We start from the raw sequence: 23,374 nt of genomic DNA, 5'->3' as shown, positions 1-23,374 counted from the left end.
TCCAGAACAGTGGGTAAGAAAACTGAACAGCCAGCTCAGAGATGCTGTCATTAACACTGATGTAAATCGTTCTCCTATGTTCACAGTATCACAGTATGTTTGGGATTGGAAGGGACCTCAAAAGATCATCTAGTCCAATCCCCCTGCTGGAGCAGGAACGCCTAGGTGAGGTCGCACAGGAAGGTGTCCAGGCGGGCTTTGAATGTCTCCAGGGAAGGAGACTCCACAACCTCCCTGGGCAGCCTGTTCCAGTGCTCTGTTACCCTCACTGAGAAGAAGTTCTTTCTGAAATTTAAGTGGAACCTCTTGTGTTCCAGCTTGATCCCATTGCCCCTTGTCCTATCATTGTTTGCCACTGAGAAGAGCCTGACTCCATCCTTGTGGCACTCACCCTTTATATATTTATAAACATTAATAAGGTCACCCCTCAGTCTCCTCTTCTCCAAACTAAAGAGCCCCAGCTCCCTCAGCCTTTCTTCATAAGGGAGATGCTCCACTCCTTTAATCATCTTTGTTGCCCTACGCTGGACCCTCTCCAGCAGTTCCCTGTCCTTCTGGAACTGAGGGGCCCAGAACTGGACACAATATTCCAGATGTGGTCTCACCAGGGCAGAGTAGAGGGGAAGGAGGACCTCTCTCGATCTACTGACCACCCTCCTTGTAATACACCCAAGGATGCCATTAGCCTTCCTGGCCGCAAGGGCACAGTGCTGGCTCATGGTCATCCTGTTGTCCACCAGGACCCCCAGGTTCCTTTCCCCTGCACTGCTCTCTAATAGGTCATTCCCCAACCTATTCTGGAACCTGGGGTTGTTCCTGCCCAGATGCAGGACTCTACACTTTCCCTTGTTAAATTCCATCAGGTTCTTCAGGTTCTTATCTTTGGGGGCGGTTCCACTTCACCTGAAATACCTACACAGCCACCAACGCAGAGAATAATAAAGTCTCAACATATACATCTGGACTTCTACAGAGTAGCTTCAAGATTAACCTCCAGGTTCCCTTGTGTACCAGCCCAAATGGCAGCTCAGCTCCAGGTACGGCCCGAGATCACTCACCAGTCTGGAGTTAATTTTAAAAATCACACAGAAGTGTTGTATAAAGAGAAGCACCTACAAAACATTCTCATGTAAGAATGAACAAGACTTTCCCAGATGCACCACATGACAGAATAAAACAATTCAGATGCAAAAAAAATACCTCTGAGGTCATCTCCTTCAGCCTTCCAGGAAACAGCCCAAGCTTGCTCCCTTCAGGCACTTCATCTAATCTAGTTTTAAATAAGACACATAATGAGGCTTCTACATCTTCCTCTGGTAACTTATTTTACAGTCTAATATAACTCATTTTCAGGAAGTTTAAATTCTTTTTAATTTCCTCCCATTACTTCTAGTTATATGTATAATATTGAACTTCATACAGTAAAACTTTTTTGAAATACAGTAAATATTACTTTTTCTTTTTTAAAAAGTAACTCTTACCATAATTAATAAAATGACTAATTTCATCACTGTTTTCTTTTTCAAATGAATTTAATTCTGTCGATAGGTTACAAAGTAAAAACCGAGTAAAAATTTATCTGTTTATGTATATATATACATATACATATATATATATCAGTTTTAATAATGTTGCAAGGTAACCTACAAACATGACCAGCTCCAAAACTAGGGTACCAAGGAGACACGTTAGGTGAGTGTTCATTCCCTTAAATGGAAAATTTTTGTGTTGAAAAACCTTGGAGTGTAAGAATTAAAGGGAAAGGGCAAAAATTCATCATAAATTATTGCTGCCTGGATGAAACAAACAGTGCTTGACAAAATAAGATTCCTGTTTATTAATAAGCCCTTTTAGACAGTTTTACACTGCTCATCATATATACCCATATAAGGCACTTGCTGGGAAAAAGCCATTACATCAGAAGTTGTGTAAGTTTGAAGGAAAGGGCTTTTTGGTCCTGCAGTATCTTGTCTGTCATCATTAAACCCTATAATTGATGGTACTTTTTACTGATAGTTCTGGTAAAGGAGTGCCACTCCTGAAGAGTAGCATGGAGGTAATTACATCTATCTATACCACACCTGTGCTATGTTATCATGTATGTACATTTGTTACTATAAAGTAGTTAGCCTGAACATTATATGAAGACTAATACTGAGCACTAATCCAGTAGTCCAGATGGCACCAAGTTCTTAGTTATCACAGAGAAACCATCCATTCCCAAACTGAATCAGCTAAAACTGGTTCAGGTATGTCTACAATACACTGTGCATAAACCAAGAAAATAATAGTTATTGAAGAGTAACTAAGGTTGGAACGGACCTTTCAAGACCATTTGGTCTGACCTCTGCGCAAAGTGTAGGGGTAACCTGTGAGGGGCAACCCCTGCTCCAAGCAGAGGTAACTTCAAAGCCAGGGCAGGTTGTCCAGGGCCTTGTTCAGTCAAGGCTTGGTATCTCCAAGAGATGGAAAATCCACAGCATCTCCAGGCAAGCTGTGCCAGTGCTTATCTGGCCTCACTAAGAATATTTAATTTTCTTGTATCTTACTGGAATTGCCCTTGCTGAAACTTGCGTCCATTGATGCTCAACCTTCTGCTGTGCACCCCAGAGAAGAGTCTAGCTGTGTTTTTCCCGTATCTTCAGTTTAGGTAGTTGAAGATGATTACATCCAACCCAGTATGTGCGCAGACTTCCTCACCACACAGGCACACTGCTCACTCATATTCAACTCACTGTTCACCAGAAGCACAAACAGTTGACTAGATGATCTTTCAAGGTCCCTTCCAAACCCTAACATTCTGTGATATTGGACATAGTCCTCTTTTTCTGCTGAGTTGCCTTCTAGCCAGTTCCTACCTTGTGCTGCTTTATGGGGTTGTTCCACCCCAGGTCTCCCTCCCTTGGATTCATGTGTGTCCAGTTTGCTTAAAAGTGGGCCCTAGCTCAATCTTCCTAATCCATCCTCAAATATGAGACAGTGTCGATTTTTGATGGCAACAAAACAAAACATTATCAGGAGCTTTATTTTTAAAAATAGTTGAAAGTATTTCTGAAGAAAACTAACAGCATGAACTAGGGTGCGCGGAGTAAATTTAAAGAAATCTTACAGCAAGCATTAGACAGAATTGTACTGTCCAGGTTCAAACTTGTTATTTAAAACACCCTGTTCAGCAGCTGCTGTACCTGCAGGCACCTGCAATTACCAGCTGCCTCCTTGTCTGATTTCCCAATTCCCCAGGCACCGCTCTAAACTACTTCAGTCTCAGCACCTCAGTGCTTATCTCCCTCATACACCCAGTTAGAATCCAAGTGTGGGCTTTTTTAACCTATGCCCTTTACAGGCAAAGCATCCAAAAAGCAGGTGTTCTGACTTCCTAGCCCTTAAGGGCCCCCAGTTATGAAAACACTACTCTGAGAAACCACTTAGTATAAAATCACGGGGCAGTGCTCTTAGCCTTTTTTTTTTTAATTTTATTTTTAAGAGTGGCCAGAGAAGATAGTAACAAGCAGTTCAATGGTTAAATCATTCACTTGGAAAACAGGAGATGTTTTCAGTTCAATAGTGTCCAAAACCCTCTGTTTCCTCACCAAGTTGTAACAGCAAGGAACCTTTTCATTCCCTCCTCTTCAAACTGTTCTAGTATGGACAAAACAGGTCACAGAAAAAAGGCTTTAGAGCACATAACTTCATACCTCTAGTTCTGTGCCCTAGCACCTAGGCTACAAAATCATACCCTTTCCTCTTTTGTGCAAGGAATCCTGAGTGCCTTTCTGCACAGATTTGGAAAGAGGGAAACTTCTTTCTCAAAATGTTATACAGTCTGTAGGCACTTTCCTGGGTTGTGGCCATGGGTTTAGTAGGAACTTGTTCTTGGAACTCCTAATATCTGAGCAAGTGATGTAAATAGTGTACATTGTTTGAAAAATTAGTATTACCTTCTTAACTGGTGGATATGTTTCATGAATAGTGCTCGCTGTGTTGAATGAGCTATCTGTAGACATGTAGCTCAGGGAAAGACTGCACAGGCAGAAGTCCTTCCTTACACTCCACATAAAGCACCTAGTTTTATAACAGAAAGGTATAAAAATTATAATACATTCTTATCCTCATGGTTTTCCACTGCCAAGATGTGGCCTTTCAGTACTTAAAAGGAGTCTATAAGAAGGATGAGGACAGACATTTCAGTAGGGCCTGTTATGACAGGACAAGGGGTGATGGTTTTAAACTAGAAGAGGGGAGATCCAGGGTAGAGATGAGGAAGAAATTTTTTACAATAAAGCTGGTAAAACACTGGCTCAGGTTGCCCAGAGAGGTGGTGGATGCCCCATCCCTGCAGACATCCCAGGCCAGGCTGGATGGGGCTCTGAGCAACCTGATCTCGGTGAAGATGTCCCTGCTCGTTGCAGGGGGTTGGACTGGATGAGCTTTGAAGGTCCCTTCCAACCCAAACTATTCTATGATTCTACTATTGTTTTAAATCCCACATTGAGAGGTGAGACTTTTCCCCATACAGTCTGCAGGAAGCCTTGGCATTCCCCAACTTTCTGTGCCTGGGACAGGAAACCTAAAGATTACATGTTGTCCAAGTCCTTTGCTGGACCTAGTGCTATGAACTTTTTTAAGGCATTACTTCTCATTAAGCACAAAATAAGGCATACTAATTTTAATTCAACTTTTGAGTCTGGCTATCAGAGCAGACTCCACAGCACAAGGCAGATGTTTCAGGATATGCTCTGACTTGGGAGTCCAAAGTGAGAAATGTCTGAACCAGCCAAACAGAAACACTGAGTACAGGCAGTTGAGATGCCACCCTTCTTTAGTCAACTTATGCTGCAGGTAGGTTCTTCCATCCAAGTATTCACAGCCTTGTGGCTCCTCATAAAATTACAACCCTAATGTGTCACACACCCAAATGTGCTTTATCCTCTAAAGGAGGATATACTTTATTATGAAATAGACTTATGCACTCAATACAAGTGAAGAAAATGAAAAGCTAATTCTCTATTTCAGACTGAAGTTGTTGTGGTTTTTTGTTTGTTTTTGTTTGTTTTGTTTTGTTTCTTATTTTTGTTCTTAATGTATTTCAGTTCTGAGCTTTAATCCCAGAGCTATCAGTCATTTGATCTCTCTCGGTGTCCTGCTTTTCAGAGAAGTATCCAAGATTAATTAGGGAAAATAAAGGGTGTAAAATGCAGGGAACATGACTGGATAATTGAAGTCCTAGTGTCTGCTCCCAGTGTTGTTTCATCAATGAGTATTTCATATAAAATGCATAAGAATTCCTTTGAGGAGAAACTGGAGCATAGGTTTCCTCCTGCCCAAGAAATTGTCTAGCTCCTAGACTTGACTCCTGTGGTTAGAGACAGAGAGACACATCACAGCGCTTTAATAATTTTTGTACAGTAAAATGGCTTCAAGGGGGTGAGTAACAAGCTTATAGCTTGAAGGTGGGAAATGAAAGATGAAGGTTTGAACCCTTGGAGGCAAAAGGGGGAATACTGGCTTAATACAAAAGTAAGTGAAATTCCACATTACATGGAATGTCAGATTAGAGGAGATCAATGGCTGCATGGCTTAAAAGAAAATGAACATAATTAAACAGCTTGATCATATATTATGTGTTAAATTCAAACTCCTATGAAATCAGCATGATTAAACACTAAAGAATTAATCAGAATCAAAGTCTGTCAAATAGTGTTTTCTCTCTTAAGACCTTGGTTTTCCTTTAAAGTACAAAAGAGAAAAAAAAATGGAGAGACTATTAAACCTATTTAAACCCCATTTTTACCCAATTTATTTTTATTTGCAGCAAAATTATTTCACAGAACTAGGTTGAGTTATATTTCAGGGTCACCTAGTTGGATTCCTCATGTGCTGCTTACTAAAAAATACATTGCAATCACAGTTTTAATTCCTTCAATATGCAGATCTAGACATGGTTGTCCTAGAAACTTTCTTATTAAATCTGCAGGAATCAAGATATCTGCCCTTAAAGTCAGTTCAGAGCTGAATAAATACATTCAGGATTTTGTTTTCACATTGTTTATTATGGAAAAAAAGATTCTTGAAATAACTAAAAAGAGATTTTCAAATGTGTCTAATTAATTCAGAAATATAAATTTAATGGGAATTAACGGGAATGTGCATTTTTAAGTGCTTTTTGAATAGCCAGTCTACAAACATCATATTTCTGTATCTACAGTAACAAGGAATTTGCCACCATTTACTTATATCAGGTCCCCCTTAAAATAGTGTCCCCAATGTTTTTCCCCCCACTCTAGTTCTTCTATGTTTTTACCTTTCCTCAGAACAAAAGCAGAATTGTCATCACTTAAAAGCAATATAAGAAAGAGGTAAATCTCCTGCAAAGGCCTGCCAGGAGCCATGTCTGCATGCACAGAGCCACCAGATGCCAGTGCAGCTCGCCCGATTCATCAGAAACCAGCAGCCTCCTGCAAACTGACAGGAGCTCATCACAGCATCTTTAACAGACATTGCCACCACACCAACACGTTGGGATGAACCTGAAGAGGAGTGAAGCTCATATCACGTATTTCTTTCACGTCAAGTGTTTCCTGCTGCCCCACACATTGGATGCTAAAAGGCATTCCCAACTGGAGCAGCATTCCCAGTCTCTGCTATTCCCAGTCTAAAACCAGCTAGTAAAGCTTTTTACAATAGTAGAGCTTTTATTTTTTGGGATTCCCTTCCCCTCCAGGAGTACTCAAAGGGTACCCTGGCAGATTGCATTGCCGCTAACTTACAAATAACTTCTTAACTTTCAGAGGAAGAAGCCTTTCCTCCCTTCTCGTACCTCCACATATTTCTGCAGCACATACACTCTTCAGTATCTTCACAGAACCTTTTTATAGCAATGTATAAATTAGAAAACATAACTCACACAGGCCTTTAATACCTATGGTACGGAGTGCAAGATCAGATAAAACAGTGATGGATCATCTTGGGTGGCAAAACATTCAAAATCACAGACCCACACCAAACTTATGGCAAGCATTTCTGTAAGAGACATAAGCAGGTATCTTAAAAATTCACTAATTACCTTACGCAACAGAGATATTTCCACTTTTGTAACCAAAATATTTCTTAGAGAAAGACTGCAAGTCTGGGACAATGAGTAGGTGCACATACATATTCTCAAGAACAATTATCGCTTGAGATTTATGCAATTAGCCAATGTATAAGCAGCCTGTACACTGTTACAGATAGTTGGTGAAAGAGCCAAGTACACTGATGAGTCCATAGTAAAGGAACGTAGAGACGTTCTGAACACCTTGGAGAGGAAGGGAGGGGCAGGGGATGGAAGAGCTGAGACAAAATAATGTATTTTAAGCTTCTATTCCCAAAGCCACCTCTCAAGCATCCAAAGGGATGTAAGCCTGGCAGGCTGACAGATTTTCTGTGTACCTCAACCTATTGGTGCACCTCTGTCCTGACAGTCTCTTTCTAGAAACACAAGTTGTTTTGCAAAAAAGGATTTCTTCTGTGCAAGTGTCCAGTTGTGGCTGGAGAACGCCAAACAGAATACCTATGTGGTCATCATTCATTTGACATTTATGCTTAAAACTGGTAGCAGAGATGGCTTGAGTGAAACTGCCTAATCACATCCTAAAATAAGATTTAGGGAGTTTCACGTGCTTCATTCCAGAAGCAAGGCTTTGGAAGCTACTGAAGAGGAGCTGCAGCTGTAACAGGATAATGCAAGTGAAAAGGGACCCCTACAGTTCACTTAACATTCTGCTCAGAGCAGGGTCAGCTATGCAGTCAGACCAGGTTTGTCAGAACTTTATCCAGTTGGGTGTTAAATCATAGAATCATTTTGATTGGAAGAGAACCTTAAGATCATTGAGTCCAACCATAACCTAACTCTAGCACTAAACCGTGTTCCTAAGAGCCTCATCTATATGTCTTTTAAACATCTCCAGGGATGGTGACTCCACCACTTCCCTGGGTAGCCTGTTCCAATGCCTGACATCCCTTTCCAGGAATAATCTTTTCCTAATATCCAATCTAAACCTCCCCTGGTGCAACTTGAGGCCATTTCTTCTTATTCTATCACTTGATACTTGGGAGAAGAGACCAACAGCCTCCACACTACAAACTACCAAGGATGAAGACTGCACAATCTCTCCGGGCAACCTCCTGCACTGCTTGACTGTCCTCATTCCAAGAAGGTTTTGCCTTCCAGTCTAAACATCTCATTTCAATGTATGGCTATTTGTCCCTGTTACATTTCGTTGTGTCTCTGCTGACTTCCAGCCTCTACCTCTGGATTGCAGCCTGTGGCCCTCAAGGTGTATCAGCTGGTCCTCTCAACTCAGTATAACACATGAACTCAATGAGTAAGTACTCCATTGCCTCCTCCAGGTCATTGATAAGGATGCTTAACAGGACAGGACCCAGGATAGACTCCTGACATACTCTATTTGTTAACAACCTCCAAATAGAGCATATCCCATTAACCACTACACTCTGAACCCACCTATCCAAACAACATTTTACCCATCTGGTTCTTGACCTATTAAGAGGAGTACCATCCTGCTGTAGATACATGAGTATTGTTGTACAATGTTGAAAGCCTTGCAGAAATCAAGGTACATGATGTCCACTGTTTTCCCTTTAGGCTGGTCAAGCCTGATGTACTCTTCTAAATCTGAGGCAAATATTACACATCACCTAGTTCTCATTCACATGCCCAAAAATGTTCTCCAAGAAGACTTGCTCTGTGCTTTTCCCAGGTACCAAAGTGGAACTGACCAACCTCTAGTTCGCTGACTGTTCTTTAGGCATCTTTTGAAAGTGAGTGCAACATTTGCCTTCTTCCAAACATAGAAAACCTCCCCTAATCTCAATAAAAGGATATCAGCCAATTCTCCCAGCACCTTTCAATTTAGCATGTCAGGTTCCATGGACTTGTTTCGGTTGAGTTCTTTTCTTGCAGACTTTGACATTCCTTCCAAATCTGAACTCCTGCTCTAGTGACTCCTGCTTATATCCTGGGCTGCATGCATTTGTACACACATATTAGATGTAGTCTCCCTTGTACTGTTTTAGTACAAGGTTTAGTAGTTTCCTGAGGTGTCTCTTGTTCCCATCACACTGTATCCCTTTTTCTTTCCACCTCATCCGCCATTTTTCCACTTGAGTGACAACTCCCTACCCTCATTGCTCCTGGTTTAAAGCTTTCCTCACCACACTGAACAGTTTGTTGGCATAAATGCTCTTTCCTCACCTTGTCAAGTAGATCCTGCCTCCGCCTAGCAGTCCTCAATTCTCAGAGGGTCCTGAGGGTCCTAAAAACCAAGTTCCTGTGGATAGCATGAGCTGCATAAACAGATATTAATCTGCAGAACAAACTTCCACCTCCCCCAGCCACTCTCTCCACTATCAGGGCTATGTGGAGACCTGCTATAAGCAAAAGGTCCTGCCAGAGCATTAAACCTTTTAATTAGCTGAGGACCATGATAGGAACTGGTGAAAATTATTCAGAGGTGAAGATACCATGTGAGCACAACCCATATTATTCTGTTGCTCTGATATTGGCAACTGCACATAAAAAACTGCTTGTGCTTAATTAGAGTTAGGTAGAAGAGTAAAGACCAAGTCAGGTAATTTTCTCTAGGAAGCATCTAAAGTAAACAAAAAGTAAGCAGCATGAACCAAATAGTCAGAAGGCAGTCTTGGCATCCAAGGCTATTGACATCTAGGTGACTGCACAGTAATACCATACAGGGCTCAGACTGCTTAGGTAATGTTGTCAGAAATACCATTTTAGGTAGGGATGTAGGGCCAATGAAGAAAACGTCATTTGGGATGGGTTGTTTATTCAGGAGGAATGTGGGCAAAGACAAGAAGGTATAGGGGCAGCAAAAAGGCAGGTTCAAAGAAAAAAAAAAAAGAAAAGGAATGCATAAGGTTATTGTACCTTGTTGAAGCACCATTCCCACTGCAGAAGTGCAGTTGCCTATAGCCAGTGGTGAGGATCACCTCCAGGCTTTGGATCTGCAGATACTAAAGCTCACCCACGCATAATCCTCTAAGGACATTAAGGGTAAGTAAAAGCAACATCAGAGGCTCTTTTGCATCCTTAAGTTTGTTTTTATGTAATAGATGATTATTTGTTAGTTTTTATGAGCTCTTCTTCATGCTCTACACTCAGATTTAATTTCCTATCTTTTTATTGCAAACTTTCTAAGTCTTCACACGCTAGGTTAGCACTGAAACCTAAACTACTCTTGAAAGCCAAAATTTGTATGCTGCCTGGCCTGTACAAACATTCAATAACTAGTCAGCCACTTCAGAACTCCTGAACTACCCATCCCATATCTCAAGTGAAATCTTTCCGTTCTCTTCCTGTCTTACTACATGAATCCCTAATGATTTCAAATCTCTTCTCAGGCTCACTATTTCTGCTGGCTGTGTCTGGAGGTAGTACAGGGTTACTGCTAAGCCTGTCTGAAAGGATTGGAAAAATCAGTAATAGATACTCTTCCTCTATGGAGTAATGCTGCATGGTAATAATTTACTAAAACTAGGCGTCTTATTGTACAGTTATACTATCTTAAAGCTCTCTTAGGAAAATATTATACACACACCTTCCCCCATATCAGGCAAGCTTTATGGATGTCACAGAAGCACCCCAAAAGTCAATTTTAGACAGACAACAAGTTCCAAAACAGATTTCATTCTAGCCAGAAAAATGCAGCCAATAAACTGATTGGAAAGAGGGTTTATAGAATTATTTAGCACTCCCGACAACATAAAATACAAGTTCGGATAGCAGTTAAGGAGATTATTGGGGTACGACAACATAAGAGTAATGAGGATCCACAACATGCACGCATACGCTCACAAAACCAGAGACCTCTCACTCAAGGGTACCTAGCAGAAACACTCAGCTGGGTTAGGAGAGGACTCTGTTAGACAAGGACTCATTCAAGTATGTATCCAGTAGATAACCGCTCACCGCCCCCGGAAGTCTCTTTAGATGGCGTCCCAGTCTAAGGGGAGGGCTCCAGTTCACAGACCTGCTGCTCCAAGAAGACCACTCAGATGGGTGTTCAGCAGGGACCCTGTTTTATAGCCTGGCCAGATTTGGCTGCTGGCTCCCCACCCCCACGCCACCCCAGTGAAGGTGAAATCACCCTGCCCCAGGGTATGGGAGGATGTGACTGTCAGCACCTTGGTACCATCCCGGGACAGGGACAATAGGGCACAAAAGTCGATAAGGAGCCATCACCTGCCTATGGAAGGCTCTGGAACTCAGGGGGATGTGCAACTGCTAAAATGGAACATTATAAAATGCCAGAACACTAGAAAAACATCTAAATAATCTTTTAATATGGTTTAAATATTCAGCAATGCACATCTTTAAAAGTAAATAATGGAAAATGTTTCTCAAAGTAACTGCATACAGATCTAAAAAAAGTCTAAAGTAACAATATTGTAACAGTGTGCGTATCTGGCACAAAAGGTCTGGCTGCCTTTACAGCAGAGTGTGCTAGAGAGCAGAGAGCAGGACACAGATGATGGTGGAGCATGGCACACATGTCACCCACAGAGCTGTACAAGTGAGCAGGCAGAATGCCTGTGCCATTTGCACAGCATTCCAAAGCAAACCCTGACTTGGTGCAAACTGCTATGATTCACTCCACAGCTGCTGGCCCACAGGACAAGGGTTGATCCTTGTTACCATCTCACAAAGAGCATACTGATGTATCTTCAGATTTTTTTTCCAATGCATTCACGAACCAAAAAGGCCACAGAAAGCTTAAAAATATTCAGAATGACTTAGGCAAGGCCAGTTACACACAGAAGATAAGCATTTTATTATTCATGACAAAAAGGCAGAATACTAAATACAATAGTATGCATGGGAATATTTTAATTTCAAACAAATGCAACCAGCTATCACTTTCATGGATTGAAAAAAAAAAAAATAGTAAAAATAATCATAGTTATCAATGACACAGTGCCCAAAACCAAACAGGGAAACACACCTAAACTTCCAAATCCTAAATAAATGACAATTTATTTTAACCAGATTACAAGTACAGACTCTCCTGCTCCTACAAGAAACATGCTGTTATAGCTGAGGTTGGGGGCAGGGAAAGTAAACACCAAAGAAAGAAAACTGGGGATAAAACCCATTGCCAGACATCCCAGCAACTTCATCTAACAATCCTAACATAACCTTATAGTGCACTTCTGAAGATCTGTATCAACAATGGCAACAAAAGACAATCTGTATTTACAGGTGCAACATAATCCTGAAAACACTTTATCTAGTTTTTCACTGAAGCACTTCAGAAAAGGAACTACTATCACAAGCTAGACTCATTATGAGTTGACAATAAAACACATTCTTGCAAATAAATGTAACATTTGCAATTTGCAGAGGATAAAAATAGTACACACAGAGCTGTTTATTTTTTATCATTTGTTGTTTCTAGGCTCCATTTTTTTAACATTAGGTGAGCAGTGTTCTACAAGTACAAACAAATTAAAGCAAAATATACATTAGCAAACAAACAAAATAATTTATTAATATTACACCAACAGGACTGGCATTTAGGATATCCAGATGATCTTCAAAAAGAAAAGACAACCAGGCACTTGCTGTTCCAAGCAAATGATAACCAGGAGTTAGAATCAGAGTTAATTATCCCTTAAAGTGTCAGTGCCTTTACATGAAAAATAAGTATTACTTAGCACTACACCAAACATAGCCCAGTGAAGTAAATGTAACATTATCACTCAACATGAGTAATGCACAAAACCACCTTTGCATCTTATCAGAAGAGCAAACAGCATGTCAAACTACTGACAAAGAACGTGCCAGGTAGATGTTAGATTTTAACTAAGAAAAACTTCAAAATCTGCAATAATATAATAGTGCAATATAAAGGAGACAACAATCACAAATGCTTACAAAAAGCCCCCTCTATTTAATCAACACATTAATGGAACACTTCTGATACATCGGTTAGTATTTACATAAGAAATTTTATCTTGTGCATTTTCTGATTTTTTACTAATGGGCAGCTTTCACTTGTATGCTGAAAATATTTGCATGCTTTTTGAATAATACAGAAGCAGACTTAACTTAGTAAAGATCAGCTGGCATTTTCATATCTCTCATTTATTCAAATTTCCAGGATACATCTCTTTCCTTTAAAAAATTCTGTTTTCCAGATAGCCCTTTCAGGTTTTCACAGAAATAAATATATCATGATATATGGGGGTGGTAGGGGAGTGCTCTTAAGATTATATTTGCATACAGAGGTGCATTAGATGTATTGTCTATCACTAGGGATGTACTAATTTTTCCATTTAAATTAAAAAAAAATCACAGGCCATAAGGAGAAAAACCCTAACATTTCAGGTCTCTTCATGCTTTATCTTTGTCTAAACAACTGAGGAAGGAGGGGGGAGGGAGATTAAAAAAAATAAAAATAAAAATACATCAGAGAAACATCTGACAAATTCTTCTAATTTCAGAATGATTACTATAAAGAAAAAAAAAAATCTTAGCTAAGACATATACAGCATATCATCACTTTTCAGTTCTCCTGAAAAGCCTCTGAATCTTTTCCTTCAAGATATAAACAGACCCAAGTACATGGTGAAAACCTCCTCTCTTCATTTTGACAGATGAGTGAGGAAGAGTGATGAAGGGAATGAGCACCCTCAGCAGAGACAACAACTCTAATTGTGATGTAATTCAGATACCAAGAGAACCTTGAGACAGGTCAATGGTATCTTTAAGTTGTTTTCCTTGGCTCTTGGTATAATCTCCCATAAATAAGGATCCAAGTTTTTTGCTTAATTTTAGCAAACTGTCTTCTAACAAGATAAAAGATACACAAAACTTTGCACTTAAAAATAGAGGATATGCTGGGCATCTTTGTTTTCTGAACACTGAAAACAAGGAGACACCACCACTGTACCCAAGATGCTCCTAGAAATTAAGTTTATATATATATATACACAGACAAACACAAATTGTAAAAGCACTCTGACAGAAAGATTTGCTAATAAACATAATTGTCTAAATAAATACAACAATACATCTTGGAGGAATACAAAATATTCAGGAGCAGAATCTGTTTTGGTTTTGTTTTTTTAAAGCCATGAAGAAGTATTTTCCTAACTGCAGTCTACTTATTATTCAAAGAATTCCTTTGATACTATCTTCACATTGTCTTTCTAGACTGTGAAACATCAGAATCACAAGTTTCTGGTAGCAAAACTACTCTGCATTAAAGTCAATTTTACTTGTCATCACAATGCTGAAAAAAAACACTTCTTCACAGTACTATCTTCTGTAGTTTTTCTTTTCTTTTAGTTACATGAACTCAGATCCTTTGTTAATGATATTCCAACACCCATTTTACCAGACCCTCCTTATTTAACACTGTCACAGGTAGTCCTATGCTTCAGATACTTTGTTTCACTTCTTTTTGCCAGCAAAATAAGCGGTTTTGTCATAATCTGGTTCACAAAGGGAAGAACAGTAACTAGAATTTGGACATTTAGGCTGCGAATCTGTTTTTTCTGATTTTATTCTGTTAACCGGAATGAGGCAGCACCTACCCCTAAAGTGGACTGCATGGCCAGCGGCAATTAAAGCATGAGCAAGATTGTTTCCCTCATACATAACATCCACCTCTAATTTCATTCCAGAGCCATAGTGTTTAAAATGAAATATCAGACCTGGTTTACTAAGAAGCTTCTGAAACAGAAGTTTAGCTTCATCACTCCAGTGTTCCCCCTTAGCAGGAACTGTATCATGTAAAGAGCAGGAATGTGCCAAGGGTGGTAAGTAAGACAGACTTTCCGGAATAACTTTAAGTTTATAAATATCACAGTAAGGGATGCTCTTCAGAAAGCCATAATCAATAAATCTAAGAACAACAGACTGACCTGTTTCTTCACTAATTTCTGCCCTGTTCCACTGCTCATCCAGTCCAAATTTGATCAAGCATCTAGCACCAGGAGCCACAAGTTCTTTTGGCAAAGCTGGCAATTCATCAGGAAGGTCAGAAAGCAGCAAAGACAGGTTGTTCATGCAATCAAATAAGACTTCAAACTGGACACAGAAGTTTGAAGGATCAGTAACCGCAGTCACAAACCCAGGATACCTTCTGCCACTCTGCATCAGTGTCCATGTGATTGAATCTATCTTGAATGATGTATCCAACTCCTTACAGTCTGCATTACTGGATTTTTCTGGTGTAACGATAGTCTGACAATGACATAAGAGCTGGTTCAAATACTCCTGAAGTAGAATTTTCCCTATTAAAATATCTACTTCCCAAATATGAGAGGATTCCAAGTACCTCAAAAACAAGATCCTTACTTCATGATCCTGGAGTGCATTTGCTACATGTACAAAATTAATGTTCTTCAGTTTTTTAATCCAAACCCATTTACAAAATACAGCTTGTTTAGGAATACTTTTAATCTTGTCACTGAGCATTTTTGCATTATTTAGGGATACCATCTCACACTTGCCATAATCTATGAAAAAAACTAGCATTAACTTCTCCCTGGCAAATTTCTTTATCACTTTTGATCGATACCACTTTAAGTTCCTTTCAGATTTTGTCATACATTCCAATCCTTCTCTAATGTCATCCACTTTAAGTGAATCACTTCTTTGTGCTTCTTTGACAAGCATTACATTTAACTCATGTAATATTTGCAAATTTCTAAGTAACTGTACATGAAATTCTCCACTCTCTGAAATACTAATTACTTCTACTCTTTCTACTTGTTCAGAATTTAGATCTTGAGGAACAACATTTAAGGGTGTTTTGGAAGTATTTTTCATCATAACAGCCTTAGTTTTACTTAGACCACCTAAACAATTCCCTGGCTTTCTATCTTGAGTATTAGCATTTGTAACCACAATTTGTTTTGGTCTATTTTCCCAATTATGCACTGGTACACTTTGACACCTTGTCTCACTCTTTTTGTGCAAAAGGTCAGACATAGACTTTCCATCACAAATTACATCTATTTCCCACTGATCTCCGTGTTGCTGTAAGAACTTGCAAGCAACTGGCTTGTTATCTATTTTGCTTACAAAATAGGAAGTACTTTCATTAGTCCAGCTTTCATCAGGAAAACTTTTTACTCTGCTAAGGAAACAATGAACGCTGAGTCTCGGCAAAGTTAAGAACTTCTCCTGAATCCTGCAGATTTTTGAAGGACTTAAAATTGCTGTATTACCGTAGTCAATGAACTCTACCTCAAAGCAGTTTCCCCATTTCAGAGCTTTAATAACTGCTCTATAGTAAAAACAATCAGTGTCATACTCCGCTACAATGAGATCCCCTACCATGAGTTCATCTAAGCAATTTTTGTTACCTACATTCACCATGCTTTCATTTAATTCTTCTGCTAGTTGTATTATTAAGTTTTCATCCTCTGCAAAATGAACATAGAAACTCAATGGACTATTTGTATGAGAAATATATCCTGTCACTTCAGAATTCACCCGAATTTCACGTTGAGGAAGACTGATTAATTTAGGTATATTTTCATTACTCCTTTCCTGCTGACCTGTATAATTTAGTCTTTTGTTATGAGATTCAGAGAGGTCATTTACAGTTATCTCCTTTGAATTTAAAGCAGGATGACAGAGTGATTGAGAAACAGGCTCTCCAACCAGAGGTTCCACTCTCTGCTCCAGAACAGCAGTGACAGTATTTCTAGAACCTGGGTCTTTGCTGTCTTGTAAATTTAGCAGTTTTGAGGACCCACTACATGACTTCTGTGCGCTACATACAGTTTGCTCTTCATCTTCAAAATCCTCTCCCATACCTGTCTGATGATACTTATCATATACTTGGCATTTCACTTCAGTTTTCAATTTAACACTTTCAAGATTTGTAATGTTTACTTTATTAATTTCTTTGTCATCTTCCATTTGACGCATGACACCTCCATCACTTACAACAAATTGTTCCGCATTTTCCAGTGCAAATTCTTCCAATATTTTTTCTTTAATTTTTGTACTTACTTTGACCTGTCCATCATACAACTCCACAACAATCTGTCCATCTGATTCTCTAGATACAATGACAGCCTTCAGCAATTTACCAAAGAATGTATTCTCAAACCATCTAGTAACTCTTGCTGGAATTCTTGTCTCCCTAAGATCTGAGAGACAGCATTTAATAGCTTGCATGGGTGTGAATAATAAGTCAGTGGCAGAGTCAGGAATAGGCATCAACTGCTCCCTCTCTACCATGTTCTTATTTCCAAAATCCACAAAGTCCGCACATAGATACGATGTTGACTTCACAGGACGAGCCAAAGCTCTATAAAACCGACCATCTTCAAAACGTCTGGCTAAACACAATTGCGTATTGCTGGTGCCAGACTTTGCATTATTTGACATTTTACTTATGACATCAACCTTCTTCATCAATGCCTCTATAGTTTCAGTGTTTCGATTAAGCTGACAATAGAATTTTGAAGGACTATGTACGTGAGTTATATAGATCTCCTCCTCACTTCCAATTTTTATATTAAAAGATGAGTAGCAAAAACTGTACAGAGAACCCAAAGACGCAAGGTTTGTTAGACCAATATATTCAGACTGGTTAAGACCATGTTCTCTAAGGAATTCCTCTGCACTAGTAAGTGGAGTCTGTAAGTCAACTATATTGCATAAAGATTTGGGGCTTACAAGAATGAGAGCATGAATTACACAAGTCAGTGATCCTTTAGAAACAGAAATGAAGTCCTCAAAATTCCTGCACACTTCTTCAGACCAACTAGGTGAGTCAGTCTGTAAGGGCACATTTTTAAGTGCACATCGAAAAGCTTGACTTTCCAGATCTAGGAAATCTGGAAGAACAGCTTGAAGATCTTTAATTAAAACTCTTTCCCGATAACCATAGTCTACAAAAACTACATCAACTTTGTTTGTGGATACTTGCTGCACAACGGCTGCTCTGTACCACTTTCCATCTTTGGGACATTTAACAATACAGGCTACCTGTCCAGTTTTGTAAGGGCTGGTATGTTCTCCATAGTAAGCCTGAATTCGTTCCATCAATTTATTTAGCTCTGGCAGTTTGCTTTGCAACTGACATGAAAAATCTGCTGGGGAAACAATGCAAGAACACATCACTTCGAAAACAGCTCCTGGTTTAAACACAAATTCTTTATAAAGTAATTTTTCCTCGTTTACCAATTTACAGCTTTTAGAGATAGCACCTTTTCCAAAACAGGACAGCACAACAGATTCTCTCAGCTCTGAAGGCACACTTAATGATTTTTCCTTCTGAAATCTCTCTCCATTTACAGATACCTTGTTCTTACGAACATTACAGACTCTCTGAGCATTTACTTTTTTTTCCTTTAATTTGTAGGGATTCTGGTCTTGACCTTTTTTTCCCAAATTTAAAACAGAATCTGGTGTCTTTTCCCGGTATTCAGCATAACCAGCCTGAACCATACACATCGCAATATTTTCTTGTTGCATGCCATTCTTATATTTTATGTTAACAACATACTTGTTGTTTTGCTTTCCAATGACATGAAGTAAGAGTAGCTTGTTAAACACCATGTCTTTGAAGAAATCAATTTCGCTTTTAACCCACACACCATCAACAGGAAATGTGCAAGCAAGTGCACAATATGTAGCTAAAGCTGGTAAATCAGAAAACTGAGGAAGCAATGTTTTCACATCATGACAGGGTACTGTATCTATTTTTCCAAAGTCCAAAAAATAAACAGTAATATTTGTATGAAGCACTTCAATGACAACACCCCGATAATAACGCATGTCTTCGCTGTACCGGGCACAGCACAGCAATCCAGGTTCTGGGTTTTTAAGGACCATTTCATCAGCTTCACATTGGTTATATGTCTCTGCAATATTTTTCATCAAGGCTTGAAATTCATTCTGATATTTGTATGTTTGAATCCAGAAGTCAGATGGATTTATGACATATACCACCAAAGCAGTATGGAAAGAATTCATTTGCATTTCTACTCTTTTGTAGTGGCTTGACAAAGAAATATCCCATTTAGGTAAGCAGTTTTTTGTATATTTATTTCCAGTACAATTCTTAAATGAGTTGTACCTCTCATCACATGGCTTGTTGTTTACACCAATGCTTGTGATTTTTGTTTCCAAAAGAGAGACATGTGATGCAGCTGCCTCATTTAGGTTTTCTGGATGCTTATCTTTAATTCCAAGATTTTGATTTTGCAGTGTAATATAATACAGGCGTTTCATGTCACTGAATAAATCAACATGGACACCCACAGTAGTTTGTCTTATCAAGGCCTGCATAAGTTCTTTCAGCTGCATTTTTATTACTGTTTCATCCTCACCACCAAAACAAGACAGAGCACATGGAAATGAAATCATTGGTAATGCCATGAACTCCACTTTAAGTTTCTGAATGCAACTCGATGACACAGCTTCAATATTGCCAAAATCCATAAACCAGACTTCCACACTGTCAGCAAGAAGCTGTTTTATCACTCCTCTATGCCACTGTCCATTTTGCCTTTTGGCAGCACAGAGTAGCCCTAAACTATCAAGAGAGTTATTATTTTCTCTACTGATAGCTTCATAGTACAAATGCATTGCTCCTGTCAAATCTTCCAGCTCTTTCTGCCATTTCTGCATCTGACAGTAAAATTTATTTGGGCTTACGGCAGCAGTTATTTTTACATTTTCTTTACTGCCAACAGGTAGACGTGGAAAGAGATCATCTGGAACTGGCCAAAAATCTGTTGGTTTCTGAGAACTACTGAAAGTAAGGAACTCCTTGATTGGATACATCTGTTGCAACAATTGTGGCACTCTCTTACAAAGGACTTCTTGGGGAAATGCTCTTAATATTTCTACGATAAGACAAAAGGAATCTCCATCAATTAATTTTCCTAATTTCAGTTCAAGAACATCACTAATGATCTTTGGTACCTCCAGAATAAACAGTTGGTATGGTGTAACAGCTTTCACATGACCTGTAATCTGTAATCCTACCAGAGATGAAAAATAGTTAATGGCTTTTGGACACCATTTTTCTCCAAGAGGAAGTATGCTTGCAAAAACACCCAAAACCACCTTTGGAGGCAGCTGAAACAAATCATCACAAGCAGCCGCAAGATGCGTCTCCTCAACCACCAGAACTTGCCCCGTGTCTATAAGAAAAGCCTCACAGGTAGTATCTCTTTTCTCCAGAATTCTTCCTCTATGCCACCTTCCTTTTGTGTCTTCCACCAAACAAGATCCACCAACACAAACATTACCTCTTACTTTGAATACACGTTGTATTTCATTTTGTAGTATGTAATAGTCAAGCTCGCATGCTGCCTTGTATTGACCCTGGAAGACTATAACCAAGCATTCAGGATGGCATTCTATACGAGTTATCTTCAGATTTACGTCTACTAGGTTTGGTGAGGGAGTCAGAGATTCCATTTTGTCTGCAAAGAGAAGGAGTAAGATCAGCTAGGTAATTTTCCTTATTTCTTCGTCAGCTTCTTCTTGACATGAAATTTATTTTCAAAATACCTAGCATATTATAACACTTCTGGTTAAAATGTATACTAAGCATTTAACAGTGTCATGTTTTATGTAACAGGGATACAAGTGACACAACACTCTTTACAAAAAGTCATGTTCAGATAACATCTGTAAAGAAGCACCTCTGCACTTGCTTTTGTGGCTACAGACTAATTTTACCACTTGAGAATAATTTGTAAACACAAACCTGTTCCCAAAATAACACAGAGAAATAAAGATTATAATAGAAAAAAGGGGGCAGGGAGAAGGAGAAGACACAGTCACAATGACAAGGACATGGAACACGACAGACAACTAGGAAGATAACTATTTTCTTCTCCAAGAAAACAAAAGAGTAGAAAGAATTCATGTCATCTATACAATTTATTCTTATCTCACAAACGTTACTTACATCCAGTAAATTTAACTGCAAATTTCTCCAAAGTAGAGAAAATACAGTGTTTCATTGCACTGGACTTGCAGTTACAAGTGTACCTGCAAAAGCATTTCTAGTCTGTTTCTCTCATTTTAATATGTGAATGACCAAGTACAACCCCCTTACTCACCCTGTTTATTCTGTGTAAATCACTTCTTCAAATCAATGACAACTTACAACAACTGTGCTTTACTGTTCACTTAACCTGGCTGTCTATATACTATCAGGTCAGCTGTGCCATATTTAAAGTTTTCATAATTGTAATGACACACAGAACACACTATATATGTGCAACATTTCTGCACTGCCCCTTAACAAACAGTTGTGCCATGTGTGTTTTGTATAATCTTAACACCACAATTCTGACAGTTTAAGTATCTTCAAAACCCTTCAGATATTTCTCTGACCTTCATCTATAATCTGGTCTGCCAGATCAGCTTCCAGTTCCATTCAAATTTGTGAATGGATCTGTGATTTCACATTGTTTAAAAAGGCTGTGCATGCCCATAATTTAACCAAGCAATTCCATGAAATTAACTGCTGTTCTAACCAAGTAATCAGAGGTAGACAACATCTGGGATAAACACAGAAGTACTGACTGGCTAAACCATATGCTTGATTTGTTAATTTTTATGTAAACCTAAAAGCAAATCTTTCCGTTTCAACTACAAGTTATTAGAGCAAAATCTTCCTCAGCCTACAAAAAAACTTCAACAGAACTGTTTTGGTTTTAATCACAAGCATACATGAACTAGCCAGTGATCACACAATCTGCCTTCAGAGTAAATACCAACCCCTACCATTCTAGTTTCACAAAAAATAAAAGTTAATAAACAAATGAGCACTCTTACTTTAAAGCTTATCACAATATCTCAGGCAGATGGAAGGATATATGATTTCTCAAAAAACAACAAAAAAGAAAAACCAAACCACCAGTCACCCAAAAGCCTCCCAGTAAAAGCAGTACTAAATCTGTACCTGACAAATACCTCCTTAAACAAGTCCCCCTATTTTCCACTTTTGCCTGAAATTGAAAGCTAAACTCTGAGGGGGGAAGTTATTTGTTTTTAAATGAAATAATGAAAGAGGACAGCCTTCAGGAAAGAGTTCAGTCTGCCTGGAAGAAACACCTGATCATTAGACAGAATCAAACTTTTGAAAGTGCACCGCTGATGCTTTTTTAACTGAAAACAAAAACAAAAACAACTAGTTGTAGAAACACATCACAAGTGAGGACAATTTGCACATCAACATTTGCTTGCCCCTTGACACAGCCTAAATAACAGGATCAGTGATACAGGCACATTTCTAGAGTTTACAAAGTGACTTTCGCTGTTTACTCACCTATATACCAGCTGCAACTTCTTCATTCAGACCACACCTGCAGAAACCTCAACCCTCTTATTAAAAAAATCTGAATCACTCTACAAGGAAAGACAATAGAAAAATATACATAACTTATTGAACTAGTTTTCTAAATCCTCCTCCTGCCCAACAAACACCCTGGAAGAGTTCCTCCAATTTAATTACAATGTTAAGATTTCAAAAGTCAGAATTACAAAACTGATTCCACCTTCCTAACAGCAGTGTAAGACCATTCTTTCTTCATTGCAATTCAAAAATCACACCACTCACAAGATCAAAACGCAGATAATGAAGCACCTACTTACTAAGGAAAGAGTGGTCACACATATATTTTTGTTTGGAGTGCTTCAGCCATCAAAATTTATGCCATGCACTACTACCATATAAAAAAAACTTACAATGTAATAAAAAGGCTTTTCAACGTACACAAACGGAGGACACAAGCCACAGATCAAGGTATCTGCGCTGCCCTCCAAAGCAGCAGCTCTGACCGGGACGGCACTTTCAAAGCGGAGCCGGGCTCGGCTCGACAGGGCGCGAACCGCCGGGCGGACGCTGCCGCCCCCAGCGACACCTGACAGAGAAGACCGCCACCCTCCAGCAGCAGCTTCCTTACCGCTCTCAGGCGCGAAAACGACGTGTGAGAGCCACAATCACTAGAGCACGATCATTTTACACCACACCGAGACCAACAACCCGCTCCAGCCACTCACCCCTCGCTGACAAAATGGCGGCACAAAGTTGCTCCCTCACACGCTGCCCGGCGCGGCGCATGCGCTGCAGCGCCACGGGGCACAAACACCCCTTGGTGGGAGGGTGGGCCTTAGAGTTGATGGGCGGGAGGGCGGTGGATTGGGTGGTCACAGCCACCTGTAGAATCTAGAAACGCTAAGGAAGCTGAGCACAGTAAACTATTGCCAGCAAATAGCTGGGAGTCAGCAGGGGGAAGCGTTTTTAATAGCTCGTATTCCATAACGTGTGCTATGGTGTCCTGTATTTATGGTACATAT

General features: G+C 39.4%; 1 protein-coding gene across 2 annotated transcripts; it reads right to left on the bottom strand.

Moving 5' to 3' along the window:
* Positions 1–11,344: 11,344 nt before the first annotated feature.
* On the bottom strand, positions 11,345–23,153 carry TDRD15 (tudor domain containing 15). Of its 2 annotated transcripts, none has more exons than XM_065836008.2 (3): positions 23,078–23,153; positions 22,344–22,423; positions 11,345–20,484 (listed from the first exon to the last, which is right to left on the bottom strand). In XM_065836008.2, the coding sequence occupies exon 3, from the start codon at positions 20,477–20,479 to the stop codon at positions 14,474–14,476; it is 6,006 nt and encodes a 2,001-aa protein (XP_065692080.2). In that variant the 5' UTR covers positions 20,480–20,484; positions 22,344–22,423; positions 23,078–23,153; the 3' UTR covers positions 11,345–14,473. The 2 variants fall into 2 exon arrangements, with proteins under 2 accessions (XP_065692080.2, XP_065692081.2); XM_065836009.2 differs by lacking the exon at positions 23,078–23,153 and adding an exon at positions 22,981–23,067.
* Positions 23,154–23,374: the final 221 nt, after the last annotated feature.

Source organism: Patagioenas fasciata, chromosome 3 (genome assembly GCF_037038585.1).
Source record: "Patagioenas fasciata isolate bPatFas1 chromosome 3, bPatFas1.hap1, whole genome shotgun sequence".
Classification (NCBI taxonomy): domain Eukaryota; kingdom Metazoa; phylum Chordata; class Aves; order Columbiformes; family Columbidae; genus Patagioenas; species Patagioenas fasciata.
The sequence above is the reverse complement of the archived record's forward strand: the minus strand, read 5'-3'. Positions and strand labels throughout refer to the sequence as shown.